The 26981-nt window shown below is 43.4% G+C and overlaps 1 protein-coding gene across 1 annotated transcript in view; it reads left to right on the top strand.

Moving 5' to 3' along the window:
- The window catches only part of KIF26B (kinesin family member 26B), a gene marked incomplete at both ends in the record, with an annotated part of 500266 nt that overhangs the window by 328998 nt on the left and 144287 nt on the right, over positions 1-26981 (top strand). Inside the window, one exon of the mRNA XM_082652451.1 lies at positions 18440-18623. Within this exon, the coding sequence (XP_082508577.1) occupies positions 18440-18623 (184 nt within the window). The remainder of the gene's footprint in view (positions 1-18439; positions 18624-26981) is intronic.

Genomic DNA, 26981 nt, shown 5'->3' with positions numbered 1-26981 from the left:
AGCTCGTATCAGACAAGATTCAAAATCACATCACATTTTCACAGCTGATTGGAAACAGTAGAACATGAGTCAAGTAGTATTGATACAAGGGAGAGGATGTATAGGAATGGCCGCACCCTGTGTTTAGAACCTTGGTTCTGTGCCTGAGTGGGTGGGTGGTCTCAGACTACTGGTTAACTCATGATATCTGTGTATCCATTTCTAAAAATCATTGCTTGAAAAGGAAGAGCTGCTCAGGAGAGAGAACAGGAGATTGAGTCCAAACAACTTGAATTCACTTGAAAAGTCAGAAAAAGTCACTGGGAAAGTATCTATATTAAAAGTACAGGATGGGGCTTCCCTGGTGGCGCAGTGGTTGAGAGTCTGCCTGCCGATGCAGGGGACATGGGTTCGTGCCCCGGTCCGGGAAGATCCCACATGCCGCGGAGCGGCTGGGCCCGTGAGCCATGGCCGCTGAGGCTGCGCGTCCGGAGCCTGTGCTCCGCAACGGGAGAGGCCACAACAGTGAGAGGCCTGCGTACCGCAAAAAAAAAAAAAAAAAAAAAGTACAGGATTACCTTTCAGGTAATTCAAAGTCTTTTTACAGTTGTAGTAAGCAGCCTGACTGTTAACCAGTTACTTTACTAAGGTACAGGCCCCAAATTCACGGTAGTGGGAAAGATACTAATGAGCCTTCTAAGACCCCAAAGAAGGGTGGGCCAATGTTTTAGATGCTTTTAACAGTAAGTCAAAGCATCAGAGTGGTTACAGAAGCACTTTAGCATTGGGAGAGCCCTTAGGGATCATGTGTTTTGTTGGCTTTTAAATCTTTGAAGAATGGTGTTTTGCAAAAGGAAACTGTGTATCTGGGAGCAGAGTTAGTGAGAACCACCGTACTCTGACATACTCGCTCTTGGGTCCACATATGCATTCATTCTTTCATTCACAAATGTTCATAACACACTTGCAACATGGGGGATAAATACTTGGATAAGATACCGGCTATATCATCCAGGAGCTTACAGCTTTGTAAGGAGGTAAGACATGGATGTAAAGAATACAAATGGGAAGTTATTTTTAAAATAAAATGAAAGGGAGCTATTAAAGTTCAGAAGACGGAAACTTATTTCCAAGTAAAATGGATGACTGTGCCCTGAAATAGAGAATTTGCTATATTAACTCAGACTTACATTTGTTTTATTTGAGAAGTTTTGAACATTCAATAAGGGGGAAAATTAGATAAAATTAAGTGTTTGACTTCACCATGTTTGTTTTCCTGGGGAAATGCAGAGCAGGATTAAAATTGAATTGTTGAATTGTCATTTGTTGACAGCCTAATAAGAACACATTATTCAAGTACAAGAAAATTATTGATTTAATTACCTTGAAAATATGATTGTGACGAATATCTATTTTTCTAAAAAAAAATCAAAGATTCATCAGTTAGTTAGCAATGAATGTGAGCTGTATTTAAAGGCATCTGGCCTCAGGAGAGCTACCCCAGGGAAAAGCCAAGGAAATGTGGACTTGGAGCCCCCTCTGGAGGAAAGAGAGAGAGCCCTCCCCTGTTGGTCTGGCAGCAAATGGTTTCTTTTCTAAAGGTCAGAAATGGAAAAAAGAAACATCTAATCAAATGACTTTGGAATTAACCTTATGAAACAGAAGTCTACAACCTTTAACTCATGAGAACCCAGTGAGGATATTTGTGTCAACAGGCAACTTCAGAAACATCCCTCCCCCAAAGGCTTGCTACAACAAATGCTGGACACAGACTAGTAATGAACACAATAATTATTAGTTTTATGAACATGATAGCTTGCCAAATCCCATACCACAAAATATTTTATGGATTATCATCATTTAAGAAGCAAGCAAAATGTAAAAACAAACCCCCAAAAGTCTGTTTATTCATTCATTCATTCTACAGTGTTTATTGAGTACCTACTGTGTACCAGGCACCATATTGGCAAGAAGTGAAATAAACAAAAGCCCTGCGTGAAACTTACGTGGGAGCAGGAGATAATTAAGCACCAGCTCTGACCATATGCCTTTCCTTAGGGAACACAGCAGGATGAGTGAGGGTGTGGGTATGGAGTCAAAGAAGCAAAGATACTGGTGAATCTGGGAATTCTCGGGTTAGACTGTGCCAAAGTCTTTAAAAAGAAATAGATAGAACCTTATTTTAGTTCCCCTAAAAATAAAAATAATCATCTTTCCCACAGATGATGAGGAACCTGTTAATGTAACCTGACAAGCTTGTTTTGGAAGATATTTAGAAATGTAAATATATCAAAATATGCCCCAATGCATAGCCTTGCAGAACCTCTGGGCTGGAGAAATCCTTAAATATAAATCACCTCCACCTAGACCAATGTTTCCAAACTTTTCTACTGGGAAGCGTGTGAGGACCATAGGGCGGCCCTATCAGGAAGACAGGATGACAGACTTTCTTCTTTAGTGTCATTAACTTTGGGCCACCTCTGTCCATCCATCCATCCATCCATCCATCCACTTATCCATCCATCTATCCATCCATCCATCCACCCACCCGTCCATCCTTACATACATGTTTATGGAATGCTCACTATGGACCAGGCAACGTTGGAATGCAATTGTAGAAAAGACAGACATGGCTCCTGACTTTATGGAACTTTTAGTATTATGAGGAAGACACAGTAATCACAGCCAATTGTAAAAAGCAGTATTGGCAAGTCATGCTTTTGGTCCAGCCCTCATCTTGACTGGGGACCACACCGGCAGGTGCCTGGCTGGTGTGAGAGACATGGCAGTCTGGTTCTATCAACCTTTGTGCAGCAGAGACAACTTATTTCCAGTGCATTAAGGAAAATGATACTGTCTACACCCAGTTTAAATTGTGGGCCAGTTTAAACAACTGTGTTAGTTTCCTTAACACAGTATTTTGGTTTTGCATATGTATTGATTTTTCTAAGTGCCCCCAGGACACTGCCTTATGTGTCTTGGTGAGGGTGAAAATTGGTTGTCCTGCCCCGGTCGTTCTGTCACATGGTTGATATAAGAATCTAGTTTCAGCCGGTGGTTTTCAGGCCAAAGCAACTGCACTGACGGAGATTTCCCTGACATCTGATTTAAGGTTGTAGAAGACCCCGATTTATCGACTGACATCGCCCTCTTTTCTGACCTTTCTTTGCTATAAATAAGGCCCTCCCAGCCAACAGCACAACCAAAACTTCCCTTCAAGATGCCCAGGGCTTGAACACATCAGAAAGCCCTGGTGGGCCGCGTTCTGAGTTGACTCAGAATGGAGCAGGGCTTAAAGCCAAGGCATCTCTTTTACCTTGCTTCTTATGATTTATATTTTAAGAAGCTTATGGGAAAGAATCTCTAAAAAACATTTAGATATAGCTTTCACATTAATATTTTATTATAATAATAATTGTAGCAAGCAGACATTTACTGGGTGTTCACTATGGTCCAGAAATGGTTTGAAGACATATGTTCTAAGAATATGTCTATTCATTTCAATCTTACAACAACCCCACGAGGTGGCCACTCTTGCATCCTGTTTTACAGCTGAGGAAGCTGTGGCACACGAAGGTCAAGGAACTTGAGGAAAGTTGCAGAGCTGTGAGTGTCAGACAGAAGATCTGAACCCAGCCAACTTGGCTCCGCAGTGTGTACTCTGGACTGTTTCTCCTTTCTGCCTCTTGAGCGAACTCTGAAATACTAAAGTACTTAATGCTAAATCAATGTTTGTTGGAGCATGTATTGAATCACACGACTTCCTTTACATACGTCTTTTCTCCACGCAGAGACTCTTTGAGGCCTGTTTAAATCATAGGCATGAAAGAGCCTGGAATGTTGTAATATGTGTTCGTAAGTTGAGATGGTACTTTAAACTACATGGGTGCTGGATGTAATCACGCTCCAAATTCTGCAAAAATGGTGATCAGGGCTTCCCTGGTGGCACAGTGGTTGAGAGTCCGCCTGCCGATGCTGGGGACACGGGTTCGTGCCCCGGTCCGGGAAGATCCCACATGCCGCGGAGCGGCTGGGCCCGTGAGCCATGGCCGCTGAGCCTGCGCGTCCGGAGCCTGTGCTCTGCAGCGGGAGAGGCCACAACAGTGAGAGGCCCGCGTACCGCAAAAAAAAAAAAAAAAAAAAAAAATGGTGATCATTTAACTTAGGATTCTAATAACTAAGAGTAACCACAGCATAAAAAATTTAACTTGACCCATTTTAAATTTCACCTACCTGAAAATAACAGGCCCACGAAAGTAAACAATAGTTAAATGTGCAGTTTGACGTGGCTCAGGTTTCTTTACGGAGTTAACCAGGACCTTTGAACTAAATCCTTGTTGTATTTTGACACATTTCTCTATTGCCTACAATTTAGTTCAAAATAATTTTTATACCAGTTTAATTGTTAATTGTTTGATAATTGTTTTCAAAAATACTTTTTTTCGCTACAAGACAAAAAAGTAACTATGAAGAATGTATTAAAGACTTTAGCTGAGAGAGATGTGAATTACTTGGGAGGAATCCACTGCATTATCTTTTTTATTATTCTCTATTATTTAATTTCTTTAGTATTCTTCCTGCCTTCTCCCTCCCTACCCATGCCCCATACACATACACATACGCACACGCACACGCACACACACACGCGTGCATGTCCAGACCCCGACAATCCCAGGCACAGCGTTAGAGAGAATAAGTGCAAGAGTGGAATGGGAGCAGTGGAGAGCATCCGTTCTTAATGGTTGAGTCCACGTCCTGGCGGTGGAGATGGGCATCCGGTCCTACTTCCTGTTCCCGTCCCAGGCTACTTCATAGCATAACTGCCTTGCTTGTGCAGAAATAATCAAGTGAGCAAGTACATGCATCAAAAAGTGAAGCATAGGTCTTTGTTAGCAGCTTTGATGCGAAGTCACAAAAAAAATTGCCCCTATAGTTTTATTGATTTTTTTTCTTTGGTGCTGAACCCCAGGGATGAACCAGCCCCTATAGTCCTTTTTGTTTTTTTTTTAATATCTAAACAAAATTTTTACTGTGTTAAAGTACACATAAACTTGCCCATCTTAACCATCTTTAAGTGTGCAGTTCAGTCGTATTAAGTCCATTCACACTGTTGTGCAACGTCCTCACCATCCATCTCCAGAACTCTTTATCTTGCAAAACTGAAACTCTAGACATGAAACGGTAACTCCCCATTCCCTGCTTCCCTCAGTCCCTGGCAACCACCATTCTACTTTCCGTCTCTAGGACTTTGACTACTCTAGGTACCATATATAAGAGGAATTAGACAGTATTTGTCGTTTTGTGCCTGACTTTTTTCCCTAAGCGTAACGTCCTTAAGGTTCATCCATGTTGTAGCACATGTCAGAATTTCCTTCCTTTTTGCCACCCCCTAGAGTCTTAATAGGCCGTGATTACTATAGATCCGTCCTACTTTCACAAGTTATTCTGCTCTGGAGCAATCTCTCACCTAGGCCGTCTGCTCTCGACTTTATTGAAAACAGAAGCTGCCTCCTTTCCTCTGCTTCCCAGCCTTTGAATGTGTCTGTGAGGAGTGCACTCTATTGCAGTGTGCTGTTGCCATGTTTTTCAGGGATCTGCACAGACTTCCTCCCAAGTGACCTGCCAGTAAAGTAAACAGGAGGGGCGGGGGTGTGAGTTTCTACCTCTCTCCCTCTAGTGGGGCTGCTGAGGTACCGACAGTCTAAAAGATTGCCCTGGATCTGGGGCTGCGCAGCCTTGCAGTAGAGGGCATGGGGGCAGGCATTCTGAGCCACTGCTGTGTCTGGTTCATATCTTTTTAATGCAGAGACCCCTTACAAATTGTTCTTGGAAATAACTTACTTAATGATTTCCTCAGATTTCAACTATACTAAATAATTTGTTAAATAAAAAGAAATATTGATATTAAAGGGGAAAAAAGAAATTACCTCCATTAGCAAACAGAGCTTCCATTCAAATTTAATTAACCAAGAAGCCCCCAAACCACAGAGTGTGTCACCCAGCATTGACAATTAATTAGCTTTGCTCTGAGAGAGCTACAGGTATTGAGCAAAGAGTTATGGATTAAAGGCTTTGTTTTCTTTGCAACCGCGGTCCATTTCTAGCCATCACACCTTGATAGCAGCTCGCTGCTTCAGGCAGCAAATTATATCTGAAGTATGTAATTTCATGTCAGTTTTTAATTTTACATGATCAAAGCATGGGAAAAATGAGAATAAAGCACTGTTTCTTTGAAAATAAAGACATTAAAAGTGAACAACACAACTGCTTTTCAGTTTCTTATGCTTTTCAAGATAATTTTCTACCAAACAGCTAAGGAAGGTAAATATTAAGGAAAACTAGGGAATTATTGGTTACCCTTGGCTTTTAAATGGGCTCTTGGTTTACGGTAGATCGTGCAGTTTCTTCCTTTGAACATTACATTAGCATATGTATAAATGATTTAACTAGAAACTACTGGCGTTAGCATCTAAAAGGCCACATGATGGAATGAAAAGAACATTAGATTCATTAGATTCTGGAAATCACATTATCTAGAATATGCGTATTCCTTGAAGGAATCATAATTTTACTTGGCTATTTCTTGCAATGTAGTAGATATCCATACATATATTATGGACAGTTGTTTCTCTGCAGAAAAATCAGACACTGGCATTCCACAAGGAATGGGCTTTAATTAGCCTATGATTGTCTTTTTCTCTGTCTTTATTTATAAGCAACTGAAATACCTAGATTGTAGATACATGGTTTTTATCAATTCCATTCAAGAAGACCAGCCAATTCTCAATTATTAATGTCCGTGAAAGACAGCAGTACTAACAATTAACTACAGAAAATCCGAACCAACTTTTTGGGGATGGATTTTTAAACTTACAATTGCACTGACTTGGGTCTGGTGGCTTAGGTGTTTACTGTTCTCTTTTCTTTTTAACTTTATTTATTTATTTTTGGCTGTGTTGGGTCTTCATTGCTGCACCCGGGCTTTCTCTAGTTGTGGAGAGCGGGAGCTACTCTTCTTTGCGGTGCGCGGGCTTCTCATTGCGGTGGCTTCTCTTGTTGCAGAGCACGGGCTCTAGGTGCATGGGCTTCAGTAGTTGTGGCTCGCGGGCTCTGGAGCGCAGGCTCAGTAGTTGTGGTGCACAGGCCTAGTTGCTCCGTGGCATGTGGGATCTTCCCGGACCAGGGCTCGAACCCGTGTCCCCTGCATTAGCAGGTGGATTCTTAACCGCTGCGCCACCAGAGAAGCCCTACAGTTCTTTTAATTTATTCACTGAGCCCGATTTGCAAAGCTCTGGCTCTGGAGGAGGTTAGAAGCGCCCTGGTTTCCCTGGTACTAAGCAGGCTTGGGTTGGGCAGATCAGGCCAGGGACCTAAAGCTCTGCAGCAGGGAGCATCTGGTCAGAAGGGACTGATGGCCAGACAGTCAGTTGGCACAGGGAAAGGTGCATGAGGACCTTAGTGCAAATAAGGAAGAAAGACAAGGAGATCCATCCAGGCTGGGGCAGAAGGCGTCTAAGCTGAACTCAAGTGGGCAAACAGAAGCCAAGATGTAGGTGATCAGGAAGCCAGGTTAGGAGTCTGGGATGACCAAGACCAGGGTTTGGCACAGGCTATAGAGCGGTATCAGGAGTGGGGAGAATTGGAGCACAGCTGGAGCTGAGTCCTCAAATCAGGTGCCTGACCACTGTCACCAGGTCAGACAGCAGGCAAGGCTGTGTCCCACAGGGATGGGGCAGTGTGCCTGCCCTGTGCTTTACCCCCACGTGGCCTTATCCAGGGCATCTGTAGTCAACACCCTTCAAGCAGAGTGCCCTGGAGGCGCACCTCCAGACCTCTGCGCCCGTTCTGCTTTTTCCCTACTCGGTAAAGTCCTTAGGAGTGTCGGAGTTGGAGTCTACCGCGCCAGATCAGCAGGCAGGAAGAAAGTGTAGCCTTGCATGTCTGCGTGGAGACAAGTAATGAAATAAAGAAGCTATCAGCTATGGAGTCACGAGCTGAAGTGTATGTCACATGGCGTCAAAGGCAGCTTACAAATCAGCAGTATGTTCCTTTAGCCTTTTATATTACACATCAAATGAGAATAAATTTTGGTTTATTCTATCCTCCAGTGTCCTTGAAAGAGTGGGGTGCTCTCTCTTAAAATATGAAAGATTGATGAGGCCTGAAGCAAGTTGCATTTTTCTGAGGTCACTGATGCTCAGAGACAGAACTTCCCAGTTTCTGACGTGTTTTCCTCTAGGGCTTGACCAGAGCTGGTGTCTCGGCAGTGTTCGGGTCTGACTTACTAGGTTTGCCGGACACACGGAAATAGAAAAAGAAGGCCCAGGTGTCCCCAGGCTGCCAAAAGAGTGCAGCCCCAACTTGTCAAGTTCTGGATGAGATTAAGTTCTTTAGGAGTTCGTTGGGAACCTCCTCTTGGGCCCTGGAACCTAGCCTCCTGCAGATGGCGTCTTGGCCATTAGTGAAGGCGCTCCCTCAAAGCCCCCATCACATGAAATATTAAACGTAGCTGCCAAGATCAGCCGCGATGTCTGGTATCCCACTGCCACGCGGCCCGAGGTGAACAGAGCTTGGGAGACCACAGAGTACTGAGCAGCTGCTGTATAATGAGCTGAAAGGGCTTAACCCCTGGCAAGACAAGTGGAAGAGTCTTTCTTAAAATGCTCCAAATCCCAGCAGACACCGAGGAAACTTACCTGAGCCCTGAGAAACCAGAGCATCAGAGAGACGGAGACAAAGGGCCTTGGCAGGTCATAGATTCTGCCACAGACACAGTGTTTATTTAGTGTTCCTGAAATCCAGATTTCCACAGCCAGGAAATAACAGATTCATGCTCTGTACTCTTGTTTAGCCTTCCATGCCAATGGCTAATTCTTTTATTATTAAATATCTCCTGCTTTATTGTGTGTATGAAAGTGTTTCTATTTTCACATAAGGAGCTTGTCTCAGCAAACACTTTCCTAGGAACCTGACTTTCAGCAAAGGAGAAGATTTTACTTTGAATAGCTTCTGTAAAAAAAAAAATTAGTTTATGAATGGGCTCCTTTTCATCCCGTTGTTTTTGCCTTTAGTCATATTTTCATTTACCCATAACATTCTCACTTGGGCCATGAAAAATCCAGAAACGAATGGATTAGCCATATTCACCAACAGTATGGTTTTCAAATTTTGCTTTTTACTTTTTTTGTACCGCTAGGCACGAGTGAATGGTGAGCAGTTCAGGGAAAGCTTCCAGCTTCTCCAAGCTTCTCTTTCTCGGCTGCTGGGGAGCCAGTAGAAAGTTCTCAGTAATGCTGGGTGGTGTGGATTCTTCTCATTGCCACAATTTAGGAGTAGATTCTTGAACACAGAGCAGCTGCGGTGTGACTCAGAGATGGCTTGAGTGACGTGCATAGCCTACGGATTGCATAGTTCTTTTGTGTATAGTTGTCGTTCAATAAGTATTGATTGATTGATTGAGTTTCCAGAACATTGTGTTGCATTCTCAGCAGCTTCCAGCATTCTTTTTGTGTCTGTAGAGGGAGAAGCATGAGGCGGTGGAGGATGGTACCTAGAATGGTGCCTGGTGGTGGTAGCTGTTGTATTGTAACTGTCATGCAAGGACTCCCTCCGGGTTGGGACTATAGGAACAGAGAAACCATTTTCATATAATTTGCCTTTCACATCCTAATTCTGGGCATGACCTGACTCACTCAGCTGAGACATTTTCCTCCTGTGATGTGAAGGTATGTTGCTAAGCAACTGGATCAGTAATTGGTAAATGCTTATATATGATTTGATTTGAGTTACATACAAAAATATGTAACTGCTTTTTCTGTCTTCATTTTTAGGCAAGTGATTATCATTTGGTTTTATGTTGCCTAAACAAAATAAAATAACTGCTCCTATGTACCAAATTGCATAACAGCATGAAGTGGTAGACCGACCCTGAGTCTAAAGCAGAAAACTCAAATCCTAGATCCCAGGTATGAAGATCACTAGTCCTGTGACTGTGGATAAAATCAGGTAACTTCTGTGCCTTCATTGCTTTTTAAATCTGTAATTTATGGTACAGACACCTTCTCTGCTTGCCTCATAGGGCTGAGTGTGATGGATGTGACAATGTGTGCAAAATGCTTTAGAAAGAGTAAAACATTCCAAGGTCTAAGCATTTCTAGAACACCAGATACATAGTCTTGGGACTTTGCATATGTTGGTGTAACTCCAAAGGCGAGATCGATTAAGAAGCCTTGAGTGGGTGCGCACTTTGCAAAAAGGTACAAAGCTATGGGGCAGGAAATAAGCTGCAGAAGAAAGGAAACACGTATGGACCTTCAGTGAGTTGATAATTCAGTGATGGAGGCAACACTAATGGCACCCAGAAGGAAAGACCACACTGCAAAGCAGCATCTCATTAAGTGTTACAACATAAGACATAGACTCTCAAGACCAGTTGCTGAGGCCTGAAGTAGTTGATGAGGGCAACTTGTAGAAGCTTTGATGAATGGGTAAATTTTTAAGAGAAGAATAAGGGAAAATTCATAGAGATTATCACTATGGGTTAATGCTTGCAGTAAGTTGCAAAAATCCATCCGTTTTCAAAGTATAATAGTGTCTGGCTGTAGTGTTTTAACACAATATTGTTTGAGGTTAACGGTCAGCCATGTTTTGTCTCCTAGCAGTAAACATTTTATTTGAAGTCATGTCATGAATTACCTTCCTACACTAATGAAATGGATCATTTACATAAAAATCAGAAAAACCCCAAGACCCATATGCTTTTCCGTCTCTGGAGACACAGAAATGACCTCAGTGACAGCCAATTAGAAAATGGAAAGGTGAAGGAGGACGCTCTTTATTCCCTGTTTGGAGAGTTTCCAAAATGACTAACATGCTTCATGGCAGTGCCAGAATACTTTTAAATAGGTGTTATTTCAAAGTGAAGCATAACTGGTATTTTTTTCCATATAGATGGATATCTTAATTGTTTCCAGACGCTTTGCCTCAGACCACTGGCTCTTGTCATATATCCTCGCTATTTATAATCCGTTCTATTTTCTTCTACCCCTGTGTCACTGACCCCATGGATTTCCTGGGAGCTGCTGTGATCTGTCACGTCATTGCTTATTATCAGACAGTCTCAATCCTCAGAGCATTGAAATATTTTATCATGGCACATAAGCCATTGGCGCCCGGCCACTGTCACGTTAAATTGCAGCCTGGATTGTCTTTTACCTGCTGACGGTGGCAATTTTACCACTCTCATCCCCCTCCTGGGTCAGGACCCTCTGTGGGCAGCAGATGTGGCAGTTCTGAGGGCCTTACCCTGCCCTCCTCTTGAGCAGTTTTTCAGTTAATATCTCACCAATCAATTGCCCGGGTCCCATTTAGTAGAGCTTGCATGACCTCTTAATTTTTATAAACCTTTTACCCACCTATCCAAGCATCTCACAGTCGAACACCCGCCTCAGACAGGATGAAATGCTTTCAGGATGTGGTCAGCAACACATGGGACATAGAATTTTTTAAAGGATAGAGAATTCTTAAAAAACGACTATACTGCCTGATATTCCTGCTTGGTATTCCCTAAGGAAAGTTCTTATTTTTTTTTTTTTTACATCTTCTTAACCCTAGAGATACATATACTCATTTTTTTAAATTAATTAATTAATTTATTTTTGGCTAATTAATTTATTTTTGGCTGTGTTGGGTCTTCGTTTCTGTGCGAGGGCTTTCTCTAGTTGCGGCGAGCGGGGGCCACTCTTCATCGCGGTGCGCGGGCCTCTCACTGTCGCGGCCTCGCTTGTTGCGGAGCACGGGCTCCAGACGCGCAGGCTCAGTAGTTGTGGCTCACGGGCCTAGTTGCTCCGCGGCATGTGGGATCTTCCCAGACCAGGGCTCGAACCCGTGTCTCCTGCATTGGCAGGCAGACTCTCAACCACTGCGCCACCAGGGAAGCCCCGAAAGTTCTATTCTTCATGAAGCTAATAATTCTTAAAATGTTGTTAGGTCAATGTATTAGTAATCCCTATACACTAAGGGTGGTAGACCCCCAACTTAAGTCTCATGGGATGCACTTAGAATGAAGCGCTTTCCATTGAAACACTCCGTATTTCTGAAAATGCAAGGTCAAATAGTCTATCACACAAATGCAAAAAAAAAAAAGAAATGTCAGAAAAGCCCCAAAAGTTTCCCCTCTGATCTGTATAACGGAGACCTGACTCTCTCCCACCTAACCAATTAAATTTACTAGATAATCATTTGCCTTTTTTTTTTTTTTTTTTTTGCGGTACGTGAGCCTCTCACTGTTGCGGCCTCTCCCGTTGTGGAGCACAGGCTCCAGACGCGCAGGCTCAGCGGCCATGGCTCACGGGCCCAGCCGCTCCGCGGCATGTGGGATCTTCCCGGACCAGGGCACGAACCCGTGTCCCATGCATCGGCAGGCGGACTCTCAACCACTGCGCCACCAGGGAAGCCCTGCCTCTTTCTTTTAAATCCAGGTAGATCTGGCCAATGAGCACCAGTAACTGTCCCATGTGAAGGTCATCTCAATTCTAAACTGATTCCTGAATTCAGATGGCATCACATAGATGTGTTAGGATAATTGTCTCCTATATGAGATGAGTAAGGCAATGGAGAGAAAGGGTAGAGCCCAGAGCAAAAATCTGAGCTCACTAGGTTTAAATTCTTTCCAGGTTCACATCATTGCTCCTATCCTCACAAGTCTGATACTGCTTTAGCATGGCATCACTTCCTTTATAGGAGCTTAGTGAATATTAATTTCATCCTGCTAGGGAGGCCACCTTTTTTTCTTGAAATAAGGTTCAGAGAATTAGATGAAGCCCATGGATATTTAAAGATGTGTGCAGGCATGAATAGCTCTCGGAAATATGTGATACTGTCCATGGTAGGAATGAGACAAGTGAATATTACTTATAATAGTTTTTTAGGTTAATTTTTTGTTGTTTAAAATCTTATAAGACAACCCACTCATCTGTCCCTTTCCTTATGAAGAAAACTTGTGTAAGGCATTAATAACACAAAATACACTTCTAGCCCAAATGTCTTTTCCTTTTCAATTCTTTCACGATTGCTTCTTCTTTATGTCACTGAATAATACAATTATACATGAATGATTTCTGTACTTCAACCTTCTCCTGTCTGCGTGTCATTGAAGTACTATATAAAAAGATCAGAAGATGCTGACTTCCAAGAAATCGCAACATATAAAATAGAGATCAAACAGTTGGTGATGATGATGTCAAAATTAAAATAAAATGTTCTTATACACTATATGGCTCTAAAATGTGATTTCTACTGATTTCTAAATTCTAGAATTCTTCTAATGTATTTATCTTATATACCTGTTTTCAGAAGAGAGTAATTTTTTATGTATTCTCCAAATAATTTACTGTATTCCTATTTTTCTGCATTGAAGCCAACAGAGGCTTCCCTAAATGAAATAGAGGTTCCAGGAATCATTTCAGAAACTGCATTGGAAGAGATTTTGGAAATCATCTGATGTTCCCAATGCATGCTTTCATCTCCCTGACAGTCCCTGTAAATGGTTTTGTAGCTACTACTTGGACACTTTCAATGACAAAAGCTATTTCATGAAGCAGACCCATCACTAATGGATTACTCCAATTTTTAGAAAGATGCCCCTTTCACTTATAAATCCCCAAATGCCTTTACGTTTCACCTGCCTGTTTTGCTGCCTATTCAGAGATGATCTGAAGCAATATGGGGAACAGAGACCTAGATTCAGTCTCAGCTCCACCACGTATTGTATTCCTCCAAAGTACCATCTATTAAGTACTTCCTGTGTGCTAAACCCTTTACCTGCACTCTTATTTAATTTTCATAAAGTGTCTATAAGGGTAGAAAATATTTTTGCTCTATCTTACGGTGCAGAAACTGAGGCTTGATAATAATATGTGTAATAATAATATTGATGATGATAGTATTGTTGAATGCCAGCTATATGCCAGGTGCTATACTAGGCCCTTTACACACATTATAAACATTATCAGAATTTAAGTAACTTGCCTATTATCTACCTAGTATCTGAAGCAGCTGGATGTTCAAATTCAGGTCAGATAGTCCAAGGAATCTGGATTTAACTCTTTAAGACTCATTTCTTTGTCTGTTAAATGGGAGTCCTATTATTATTTTCCTCACAAAGTTTTCTGAGATTCAAAATGATGGCCTATGAAACTATCTGGCATTATTGCTTGAAAAATACTTCCTGCTACATGTTATTTATTCATTTTTTTTAAAGACAGTTTTTTAGAAAAACTCTTCCTTCCCCTTTCTCCAGGTTTATATTCTCCAGGCTAAATGTTCCCAGTTCCTTCAATCTTTATTCACGTCATTCAACACGCAGGTATGACAGTCTGCCCTGTTGGAACTTACATTCTAGAGAGGAAACAGACAATAAACAATAAACCTGATAACTAAGTAAATCATCTACTATGTTAGAAGATAGTGAGTGCCATGATGGGGAGGGTGGGTGGGTAAGGCATGCAGGGCAAGTGAAATTAGGAGATGGGGAGTAGGTGGCCATGTAGCCAGCTACCGCCAAACCTAGTGGCTTTAAAGCAGCAATGATGGTGTATTACCTCTCATGGTTTCTGGAGTTCAGAAGTTCTGACAAGACAGAATGGGGATGTCTTACCTCTGCTCCACGATGCCTTGGGCCTCAGCCAGAAGACTTCAAGGGTGGCACCTGGAATCATCTAAAGGCTCATTTACTTACATGTCTGGTAGTTGACACTGGTTGTTCACTGGAGTCCTCAGTTCTTCTCTACATGGCCTTTTCCACATGGCCTGGGCCTTCTTGTGATGTGGAAGCTGAGTGCCAGGGGTGAGAGAGACAGGTAGAAGCCATATTGCTTTTTATGACCTAACCCTGGAGGCCATACAACATCATTCCCACCATATTCTGTTGGTCAAGGCAATTTCAGAGTTCTGCTTGGGTTCAAAGGGAAGGAAAATAGATTCCACCTCTCAATGGAGAACTGTCAATTTCATGTCATAGAAGAGCATGTGGGAGGGGATACATGTTGGTGCAGCTGTCTTACAGTCTGCTATGGTGTGCAGGGTAGGTTCATTGATAAGGTGTCATTTGAATGAAGATTTAAAGGAGGTAAGGGAGGGAGCCGTATGCCTATCTCTATCTAGGGCAGAGCATTCCAGGCTGAAGCAAGAGCCTGTGCAAAGGCCCTGAGGTGGGAGCGTACCAGGAGTACTTGGAGGCTGTTATGGCTGGAGCAGAGTAACTGAAGAAGAGAGTAGTAGGAAAGGTGGTCTGGGAGATATGAGGGAAGATATACGGAAGGCCTTATAGGCCATTGTAGTTACTTTGGCTTTTACTATGAGATGAGAAGCAAAATGGAGGGTCTTGTCTGGTTATGTTTTAAAAGAATCAGTCTGGTAACTGTGTGGAAAATAGATTGGGCCAGTGCAATGGGAGGTGGCAGGGAAGGTAACAGAAGAAGAGAGACAAGTTAGGAGACTACTGCAGTAATCCAGGCAAGAGAGGTTAGTGGCTCAGCCCAAGACAATATCAGTAAAGGTGGTGAGAGGGGTTAGATCATAGGTCTGTTTCGAAATTACGGCCAACAGATTTCCTAACGGATTGGATGTCTGGTGTGAGAAAAAGAGGAGGCAAAGATGTCTGGGCCATTGTAAGGATGGAATTGCCATTTTCTGAAATAGGGAAAGCTAAAGGCATACCGCTTTTTAGAGAAAGATCAGGAATTTAGCTTTAGAGATGCAAGTTTACGATACCTATTGGATATCTGAGTAGAATCGTTTTAGTGTGTTTTTGTTGTTGTTTGTTTTGTTTTACTGAGGTATAATTGACATACAACATTATATTAGCATCAGGTGTACGTCGAGATTTGTATATTTGTATAAATTGCAAAGTGCTCACCACAATAAGTCTAGTTAACATCTGTCACCATAGATGTCCTGGCACCTAAAGAAGAAAGTATAAAATAGTAGAAGGATCTCATCAGTGCTCTGATTGGGCAGGTAAGGTGGGGCTCAGAACCATGACATTTAGCAATCGTGGAGGTCATTCACAGCCTTGACAAGAGCTGTTTCAGAGGAGCTGTGGACCACATGCCTGACTGCAATGAGCTTATAGGCAAAGGGAGGAGATGAACTAGAGAAAGCAAGTAGAGACAACACTTTCCATGAGTTTTGCTGCAAAAATGAGCAGGAAACAGAGCAGTAGCTGGCTGGGTAAGAAGAATGAAGAGAAGGGCTTGTGTTTTCTTTTCTGAGGTGGGAGAAATAATAGCATGTTTATATGCCTTTGGGAATGATGCGGTAATACAGTGAAATTGTGATGTTATAGGAAAGAGAGAGGGAGAGAGAGAGAGGAATAGAGCACTGGATTGCTCTTCCTGGGAATGTCCTTCATATACTTTCATTTCAAGGACCCTCACTTCCTCCTCTGCAGGGTCTATGTGGGGAGAGTAAGTGGGCATGGGTAGTAGAGATAAGAAAAAGGAAAAAAGAAGCCAGCAGGCTACTACCTCTTCTGAGCTGCCTTTGAGTGTCACTCCTCCTCTCTGTCTCCACATTTGGACCGGGAACCCACAGCAGCTCCTTGGTCCTTTTGCCACCATCCAAAAGAATCCTAACGTGAATGGATTAAACACCACCTTTCGGTTCCTAGCAGATCATCATCTTCCGCCTTCTTTCTAACTCTCCTTTGCCTATAGGCGTCCTGACTTGAAAGCAGTAAGGGGCTGCTGAGCAGAGGCGTGAGTGTCAGAAGCATGCGATGCCCACACCCACCTTTGGAGGAGTCACTGTTTGTTCAGGGAGAGAATCTCACAGAATAAGGAAAACTGCCAAGAGATGTGCCAGACCAGCCGCTGAACAATTCCACTTCACCTTTCATTTTAGAGGGACAGCATCAGGAAGCGTGACAAAGAAAGCACGAGAAAAAATTACTCCTAGGTTTTTCTTTTTGCTGTTTGGGAAAAGAAAGCATGGTGGAAATCTCCTTTTAGTGTCTTCATTTTTCATCACCTTACAGTAGAGTCACCATAGAGGTCCCTAAGTTTGGCACATGGCATTGGGACTGTGCGGGTATCATTCCATCACAATCTGTCACTCCTCATGCATCCCATTCCTCTGTATTTCACTCTTGTGAAATAGATGTTCAGTTTTACAGCTAAGGAAAATTAAGCTTTGAAGTGGTAATTCTCTTTGCTGTATTTGTTCAGTGGCCATTTTGTAGCTCAGGGGATTTGTCAAAAGCACGGCAATTACGGATACAAAATTAAAACTAACCAGTCCAGAGCTTAAGATTCGGATATTAAGATGGAAGTTGGGGGGAAAGGGGTGCAAACGATGCTGATTTAATCTTTTTGGCCTGCTTTGCTTATGACCTGTTATGCAATTGGTAAGAACACAGGATGGATTGTAAGGTTTTGATGTGTAGAATAAAGTCACGGTAGCCCATTTGTTTTAAGCAGCAGCTAAAATGTTTAATAACCTTTGGTAAGGAAATTGGAATTCTTAGAACATGAGTATAGTGTGAAAAACACCAAGAATGAACCCGGAAGTGAGTATGTTACAGTCTGTGAAATGCCCTTGCCTGACTTTCCCTTCTTCTCTATGATAAGATTGTCATGTTTTAGGTGTCGCAGAACACTTGAACGATGGAAGATGTGATGTGAACAATCAATGTTATTAACGATGCGTCACCTTCCCTCTCACCTTTCTGTTTGCGTCCTCTGCCACCTCTGTGGGTTCTGACTGTATCACCCCTTGCACTTGCCCATGAACTGCATTTTGTGGTGAAAGACCACCCTACATAAAAGCCTGTTTTCCACGTGAGCCACGCCTAGTCTCAGAACCCTACACCTTGGCTGGAGTTTATTCTGTTTGGGTGTTATGTTTCTAAAACCGTTTGATTTGCATTTCCCCGTTGTGCTGGGGTGTGTGTTTTTCTTCCACAATCACGTCCACAACGTGCCTTGAGTGGTCACCGCGTGGTTCTTCCTCAGGCTGGTTTGGATTTTACAAAGTGTTAGAGTTTCTAAAAAATTCATAAGGTCTCTCACATTTGAGTTTATACCAGAAGTTATGGAATGATTAACCTAATAAGTGCTGTGTATCCCCAAAGATGGCCAGCTTTATTCATGCTTAAGCTGAGTGTTTGTGGAAAACCAACAATTCTTTGTAGATCGCAGCTGCAGGACCGTGCAGTGCTGTGGTGTCGTTCTGCCGTGTAAGTGATTGGGCAGCTCCCTGGGTTCACTCGGTTGCAGTCAGGGGCTACCACCAGGCACTCGGAGGAAGAAGAGAGAACCGCTGAGCTGCAATCAGAATTAGGGGCTTCTTTAAGAGAAGGAACAGAAAGTGACCCTAGCATATCTGATTGTGAATATATACTTTTTGTGAATTGTGAATATACTTTTTCCTTTATTGTCTTTTTCTGAATTTTTCCCTCCAGAGCTGCCCAGAAGTTAAATCTATCTTCTAAAAAGAAGAAACATCGGCCTTCCACTTCTTCTGTCGCCGAGCCACCTCTCTTTGCCACCAGCTTCAGCGGGATTCTGCAGACTTCCCCGCCCCCGGCCCCACCCTGCCTGCTGAGGGCCGTCAACAAGGTGAAGGACACCCCAGGCCTGGGCAAGGTAGGCACCTGTGCCATGTGCCACGCTGGCTCTGTGTGTGGGGCTCTGCATCAAAGGCAAGGACGAGAATGAGGGCTCGGTTTGTTTGCTAAAACAAGAAGGTGTCAGGGAGAGAAGGAGAAGAAGTGAAAGTGGTTTGGAAGTACTGTAAAATTTTCTTTGGTTACATATACTAGTAGTAAATTAAGACATTCCAGTTATTGGAGATGCGGTTTGATTTTGGCAGAAAGAAAACAGCCTTGTATTGTTTGACAGAACTGTACCCAATTAAGGAAAAGACCCCATAACACAAAAGACAGAGGCAGAGGCAGGAGAGACCAAGAGACACGGTATAGGAATAAGACATGAAGATGCTTCATCACTTCCCTGGCACAGTTTCATTGTTCCTCCCCTTCAGAGGAATCCCAAGTTCTACTTTTGAACCAGACCACTGGTGGGATTTCTGGGCAGCATTTTCTGTGTGCCATTCTAGCCAAGAAATGCAATTTTGAATTGTTAGAACTGCTTAGAAAGAGATGGGGAACATTATGATGAGATGTAGAAACACCATCACGAGACCTGGCTCAGCTATGTTTGGGGTAACTTCGTTTTTGGATGTCATCGCTTAACGGTCTCTTCTGAGATAAATGTCTGGGTGAAGTAACTTGTGGTTTACTCTTCAATGGGTAAATAAGCTGTGATTTATAAAAACATTTAGTTGAAGAAAGCGGTGGCTGTTTTCTTTCTTTTACTTTCCTCAGAAGGAGGATGGTACACACCACCTTGCCAGTTTCCCACCACCCGCTTAACAGGACTCATTTCGGGAGGTTGCGAGTCTTGCTGAAGGGAGTGGCTGCTCAACTGTTGGACGATTTTACTTATTTAGGTCACTGATTCCCTTTCACCTTGACCCTCAACATGGTTCTTCCCGGGTTCACGGTCTTCAGTGGCCTCAGCCTCACCAGTGGTCCTTCTGGAGTTTACCCCACACCCTCTGCCCTTCTTCCTTGGTGCTCTTCTCCCTTTTCTCGATGATTTCTCCTGCCTCCTCCCATACCCTCCCACCCCCTATTTCATCACCCACTGGGAAAGTCCTAACTTGCTAAGTTACTCCTTCCAACAGAGTCTACATTTTAAGATTATGTTGAATAGAGCAATGTTTATTCTAACGGAAAGCATCCAGTCCTGGAATGTTCCATGGCATTGGGCAGGGCTTTCCCAGGCCCAGAGGTAAAGTAGGAGACCAGGCAGCCTGCGAGGGCTGCTCTAGCATCACTGGCCAGGGAGGGAGATGGAGGAAACCACACGAGCAGGAATCATGCAGGTGGGAGTGGCATCCCCGCGGGGGCACACACACTGCGGTCATAGCGGATGGCTGAGAGGCTGCCTTCTAAGGAGGGTGGGTACAGGTAACTGCAGGGCTTTCAAAACTGTAGAAAACAATTGAATTGTGGTAAGGTACACATAACAGAAAATGTACCTTGTGAGCCATTTTTAAGTGTGCGTGGACTTTGGTTTTGCTAAGAGGAGTTTTGGAACTTTGGTACCGGAGCCGAACTGCCCTGGACACAGTGACATCAAATGTCTCCACTGCAGTCTCCTTCTCCTCTCCTGCTCTGAGTGACACCCTACTTCTCTTCTGAGTACATGTGAACCAATATTTAAATGCTGTCGCTCTAAAGAGGTACTATTCGCCAACCTGTAGTACTCATACACCCCACTACGGCCCTGTCCAGAACACCTTGAAATGAACCACATAAGAAACTATCTTCCTGCATCTATAACAGTGGCCCAGTCTCTGGTTCCTAAAAGGGTTGATGCAGATACATCTTCAGGTGGGCCTGGTCCCCAAGCCTAGGGTCTTCTGTCCCTTCCTTCCCCCATCCCTTCCCCTCTCCCTGGAATTCTGAGACAAAGGGATCAGGGCACCAGTCAGGCACTGAACCAGCAGAAAGACTGTTTCCAGCCAGGGTGACCTGGGACTTGCACGAAAATAATCTGGAAGGCACTGGTCTAATCTTGGTTTCGTGATGTACTCTATGTAGCGGCCAGTTAGAAGTATAATTATAAGTAAGATAAGCAGCATAAGACCAGGTATAACTACAATTAATATTATAATCATTCACACACTAAAGCATGCAAACCACACACTTATTTTTTTTTTATTAATTAATTTATTTTTGCTGTGTTGGATCTTCGTTTCTGTGCGAGGGCTTTCTCTAGTTGTGGCAAGTGGGGACCACTCTTCATTGCGGTGCGCGGGCCTCTCACTATCGCGGCCTCTCTTGTTGCGGAGCACAGGCTCCAGACGCCCAGGCTCAGTACTTGTGACTCCCGGGCGTAGCTGCTCCGCGGCATGTGGGATCCTCCCAGACCAGGGTTCGAGCCCGCGTCCCCTGCATTAGCAGGCAGACCCTCAACCACTGCGCCACCAGCGAAGCCCACGCACTTAGTTTTTTAACGTAAAGTACTATCCGTTTCTCTCATTTGCAGTCCGATGTGCTTCTTTCAGTGGGAGAGAAAGGGTGACATTATCCAGCCAGGAATGCAGGAAGCCCGGAGTTTGTCCATGGAGGTGGGGTCACCAGACTGGGTGTCACAGAAGGTGGCAGAAGGTGTGACTTCTGTCTGACGAGTGACCTCACGGCAGCTGTCCTGCTGAGCGTGGGGGTTGGGGCATTGGTGGCGAGAAAGTGACAGTGGGAGGGGGTGTGCTCTCTGGAGGGCAGTGTCATTATATACTTTTACTTGAGGACGTGTGATTGAAGCCAGAGGTCCGCGAGCACACCTCCCATCATGCTTCCTCCTGGTGAGACGTGTGCTTCACAGAAAGCCAGACGGCCTGGCCTTGACTCTGCCACGGAGGCACCGACCGTCTAAACTTGGTGGAGGCCCATTTCCCAGACTCATGCTTTTCCCACCCCGAGAGTCCACTACAACGAGGCACTGCATTCCTCTTATCCATATGGAAAAATCCCCGTAGGTTTATTTCTGTTGCATGTTAACGTTTCAAAGAAATACAGTGCAGTTTCATATAGAACATAAAAGAACTGGCGCTATATAGAGATCATTACATCTGAAGTAGAAAAGCTTGATTGAACTGCCAAAAGCAACTTAATGACTTAACCTGGGCGGGGTGGGGGGGGGCCCTTGAGGCGGGATGGGGAACAAACCCAGCGCAGCTGACGCCACTTCGCCCCACCTCTTATCCTTAACCACCAAGGACTTCCTCGGGAGACCTGAAGACAAGCTTTTGTGGGTTTGTTTAGAGCTCTCCTCTCATTTGTAGACGAGACAACGGAGGCCCCGATTTTCCAGTGCCTTCTGAGTCAAGCCCAGAGGTCAGGACCTGTAAGACATTTTATTCTCTTCCGTCTCACTGGGTGGCCTCTAGATATACATGACCTTTAAAAATCTGAGTGGAGACAAGAATGTAAGGGGACCATAATGGTAGCAAAATAAATTGGGAAGCGGTCACCTCCATCTGGTGGAGAAGGACATGTGTCCCTTTTCAGAGTCATGGATGGGCGAGAAAGGGCAGTGACGGGCCATGGTAGACACACAGCGAGTCAGAGGTGCTACACTGACCCCTCCCCTTGTCCCACTGCCGGTGATTTCCAGCAACAACTTCCTCCCTCCCCGCACCCCTTTCTCCACCCAGAGTCATTGCTGGCCACCAAGTGCATCTTGAGGCAAAAGCTTTTCTGGAGGCCACAGGGATGGAAGAACTTGGGGTAACTTCAGTGCACTTGGAGCTGAATCACAACACGCTCACAACACAGGAAACACCTCAGAATACCTAGCACCTAGAGCAGTACTTGGCACACGGCAAATATTTATTGAGCATCTTCTATGTGTCAGGCCCTGTGCTGGGCTCTAGGCTTGCCCTGATGGACACACAGGCAGAATGCCTGCCCCGACAGCACTTACAATCTAGTCATTATAACAGTCAGCCTTAGACATCTCACCGACTTGGATCATTATGAAGGGCTATTTGACTTAAGGAAAAGTTGGAATCACAGACTTCAAATAATTCTGCCTAACTTTCGAGTTATATAAAGAAGCTATAGTACTAAGTGGTCTTGTAGAGACATTTTAATGAATAGATAAAGATGATTAGTGGATCAAAGCAGCTTAGTCCCTGTTTATATTTCATGAGTTTGGCTTTATGTAAATGATATTTCTAATCTGTTTGAAAATGGTTCCTTCTCCTAAGCCAGTAAAAGCTCTTCATGAAATTTGTTTGCACAATTAATTAACATCCATGTTTAAGGTTTATTTGTTGGTGTGTCAGACCTCTTAGTATTGGATTACAAGCTTCTAGAGCAAAGCGTCTTATCTGTTTAACTCACTCAGTATTTAGCTCTGCAGCCTCACCACGGGTGCATAAATGCTTTTAAAGGGGAGAATAGTAATGGCCACAGTCACATTCATGATGATGACAGTTCACCTTGTTAATTCTACTCTTCCTGGCAGTATTCCTGAAGGGAAATACATGAAGCATGAAGGGAAAAGAAGCCTTCTTTTCCTTCATAATCTCCAGGAATGTCTCAAAAAGATGGAATCATCACCACTCAGCCTTTGTTCCCCCAGATATGTTTTGGGAATATAAGAAAACTCATATAGGTGGGTACTAGCAACAAGAGAAGAGACTCTATAGAATTTGAAAAGATCATAAAAATTGGATGAAACGAACATGAATAATTATGGAAAATTGAGCTGGAGACAGGTTGCGGAGGGCTTCTCCTACTCGATTCACTCGGTGAATATCTGTAGACATACTGTGTGCCAGGTACTGCAGGAGGTGCCACTGCTGGGGACAGTACACAGAAGCTGGTTGGCTGCTCTGGGCCACATGCCTGCAAAGGAGCGGGGGGTGTATATCCTGATCTCCATGAACTCTAGGCCCCTGTGAAAATGCCTGCCTGGCGTTCAGCCTCAGCCATCACTCCTGAGCTACAAATGCTCTTTCCTTCTCCTGGGGACCCCTGCTTATCCCTAGTCTGGGTAGAGGAAGGGTTGTGTGGTATCCGTCACACTGGATCCCCATCGCCACTCATGCCCATCCATCTGTGCATTTCCGAAGTGCCTCACTGAGATTTCTCCTCTGTAGACGGTGCAGCCCCAAGGCAGACAATTCCGCGGAGTCCTTGGAGTTGCGATTTAGAAATAGACTTGCTTGTTTGGCTAAATTATCTTTCTTATGCAATAAAGGCTGGAGCCATTATTCTTTTTTCTTCACAGTCCTCGATTTTAAGTCATCTGCCTCTTATTTAGCACTACTTTTCAAACCTGGTAGCAACATATTTTGACCTCTGTTAAAACATAAAACATGTATTCTCTAAATAACATCTCTCCCCGCAACACACCTGTACACACACACACACACACACACACACTCGCACTCACTCTCACTCACTACTTCGCTCATTTACCAGGTCCTATATTATCTAGGTTTAGTTTAATTCTAGACTTCCACTTATTTGGTAGTAAACTAATAGCATGGTAAAAAAATAAGTGAACCACGTGTGCTTTTCAGTAGAGATTCTTTCCCTTTACAGATTTCTTAACGTTTTTAGAGCAGAAGTCATTCGATTACTAAACCCTTGTGACACTGTAAGGAAGAAGAAGCCAAGATAACTGTTCAATTTATGTTCTCATTACAAGAGGAAAACAATAAGATAGAAAAATTAGATTAAAATAAGATTTTTTTAAGGTACAAATGTAGCTCTTATTCATTTTTTCAACAAGTAGAAATGGCCGATGTAGCTCTCTTGTTCAGGAAATGATGCCAGGTTATACCAAGGAGAAAATGTCATGCCTTCCAGCCCACCAAGGTCCGGGTTATTTAAATAGTATGCAAATTATCAAATTCCTCATTATCATTTCTACCATTCCTCATCCTGAAGCTTTATCAGAGAGAAAAGATTTGAGTCAGTCTGTAACATTCATTTCAAGTATTCTAATGTGATGGAAAATTCTCGATCCCACTACTCACCAGTGATTACTCCCCCCTTACACACGCCAGACAGTAGAAAGGAATCGTGAGCTTTCTATTTTGGTGTGCTTTGGGGGGTGGGGAGAAACAGACTGCGTAAATAATACATGCACATTCATCAGGATAGCTGGCCTGATAGCTTTGAAAATTGAATTGTTAGCTCTTCTGGGAAATAAACTCATGTGACCTTCCAGTCCCTAATTGCAGTTCTTTTCTGTGCTCGGTTGGTTGTGGTTGACTCGGCTAAGCTCCTGTAGTTAGAGTTTGGTTTTTTTCTCCTTCCTTTCTTTCTTATTTTGACCCTTCCTCCAACCTGCATCTCCAGAGAAAGGAGACTTAGGGAAAATGTTCTGACTCAAGGGAAAATGTTCTGACTCATTAATCTTCGCGGTTTCTTCTCCCCCCACCCACGCCGCCGTGTATGCAGAGGTGCACGCACCTGTCCTAGAGCCCGCCCCACTCCGCCGCACATGCGCAGCGTGATGCTCCGCTACCGGAAACCGGAGCTCAGGCACTGCAGGTGCCGCTGCCCGGAGCGCTGCTTCTGGAGCCTGACTGCGCCGCTAAGTGATGGGGAGAGAGTTTTTTCTACACCCCCTGCCATGCCACTCTTGAATTTAGCAGGCTCATTCTTGCAAAGACGGGGAAGTATTAGGAAGATGTTCTCCATTAAAGGCCACTGGACAGAAAAGTCGTGGTAAACCACGTGTAAAAGAAAGTACGGCGGCCATTGTTGTTTTTCATTATTAACATGACTGCCGTTAAGATAGCTGACCAAGTTGTATGGATATAGTTTTCTGTTGGCTTCATTATTAGGTCGAGAACGAGAAGGGTAAGGAGCACATTTCAGTTTAATTACATCAGATTTCTGATAGGATGGCACATTATATATAAAATACTCGTCTGGTTTTCTTTGCCTGAAATATCTACACAGAGCAAACTGTATGAAAGGACTCTTGGGTAAGCAGGGAGGAAGTTTGTACCCTTTCAATGCCAGATTACATAAAGGACACCCAAAAAACGTTGAGTATTTTAACGTAAGTCTATTTAGTACTAGGCATCCTAACTGGGCATTCAGCACTGTGTAGTGCTGAATGATAGAGCTGCATGATGGAGCTGTTGTAATGAGGCAGAAACACCAAGAGCATCTAAAGGACAAGACCCTAGTGGTCCTTGGCCCTGCTTACTCCTCAGCACCCGAGTTGCCCTGGGAGGGTGACATCGGGGAGATGCTGCTGCCTAGTGCTGGCGCTGTGGCGATGTGTAAGCACCATCAACATCCCTCACTGAGAAGTTTTCCCAAAGACCATCTTGTCCAGTCCTCCCACTGTGCATAGGAAGAAACTGAGGCCCAACAAGATGAAGTAACTTGTCAACCCATTTTTGTGGGAGAAGACAAAAATTTAAGCTTTGGGGTGTGAAAGATCATGAAAGTCATGAAGACTTTAAGGCAGAATTTGAGTGATTCTTAAGTTTTTCCCCCTTTATGTGACTTTCAGCTTCAATTCTAAGACTCTATTTTTTTAGGTAGTAAGTGGAACTGATAGGGAGGGGTGTGTGTGTGTGTGTGTGTGTGTGTGTGTGTGTGTGTGTATGCATACACATGCACATACTTGTGTGGAAGGAGGTGGAAGGTGATTTTTCTAAAGGGTCTTTTTAAAGGCTATAAACCTTTACCATAATTGGAGGATAGGTTTGGGGCCTCCCTGAATACCTGTAATCCCTAATTAGCATCCTGACTTATGGAATGAAAACACGAGATAAAATGAGGGAATTCTCTCTGGAATCAATGCCACTTTCTCAATTAAACAAAGGGCAATAAGTTGGATGATAGTGCCAGAATAGGGCTTTTGATCATTCTTTGTCCAAAAACCACATTTTAGTCAGGCTCAGCACAATTAGACAATTACTGATATCAAGAGTATGGGAACAGTAGGTATATTTTAAGCTAACATTTCTAACATCTTATCTTTCTGCGTCTTTCTCTTGCTGATGGCTGAAAGAGAAGTTAATCATGATTTGCTATAATTATCCCATTAAAATGGGATTGATAGTAATGTTTTATTTTTAAAAAATGGTGAGTCCAAACTGCTGAGTTAATTAGAAAGTTGTCCTTTGTGCCTCAGAGTAGGAAACGCTCTTCTTGCCTACTCAATGACTAGCATAGCAAAACATTTGAATTCCTTTCTAATGCTTCACTGAACTAAAATGTATCATTATGGAGGGGGAAAATCGTTCTGATACATTCTTAAAAGCAAAACATATTTTGCTTAGATTATTAAATAGTGTCTGAAATAAAAATCCTCTAGCTCCTGACAGCCACAACATAAGACTCCTTACGTTCTCTCATATTGCTTTCCAAGTTCAGGTTAGCTCTGTTC

This window comes from Grampus griseus (genome assembly GCF_964374135.1).
Source record: "Grampus griseus genome assembly, chromosome: 1".
NCBI classification, from domain to species: domain Eukaryota; kingdom Metazoa; phylum Chordata; class Mammalia; order Artiodactyla; family Delphinidae; genus Grampus; species Grampus griseus.
The sequence above is the reverse complement of the archived record's forward strand: the minus strand, read 5'-3'. Positions and strand labels throughout refer to the sequence as shown.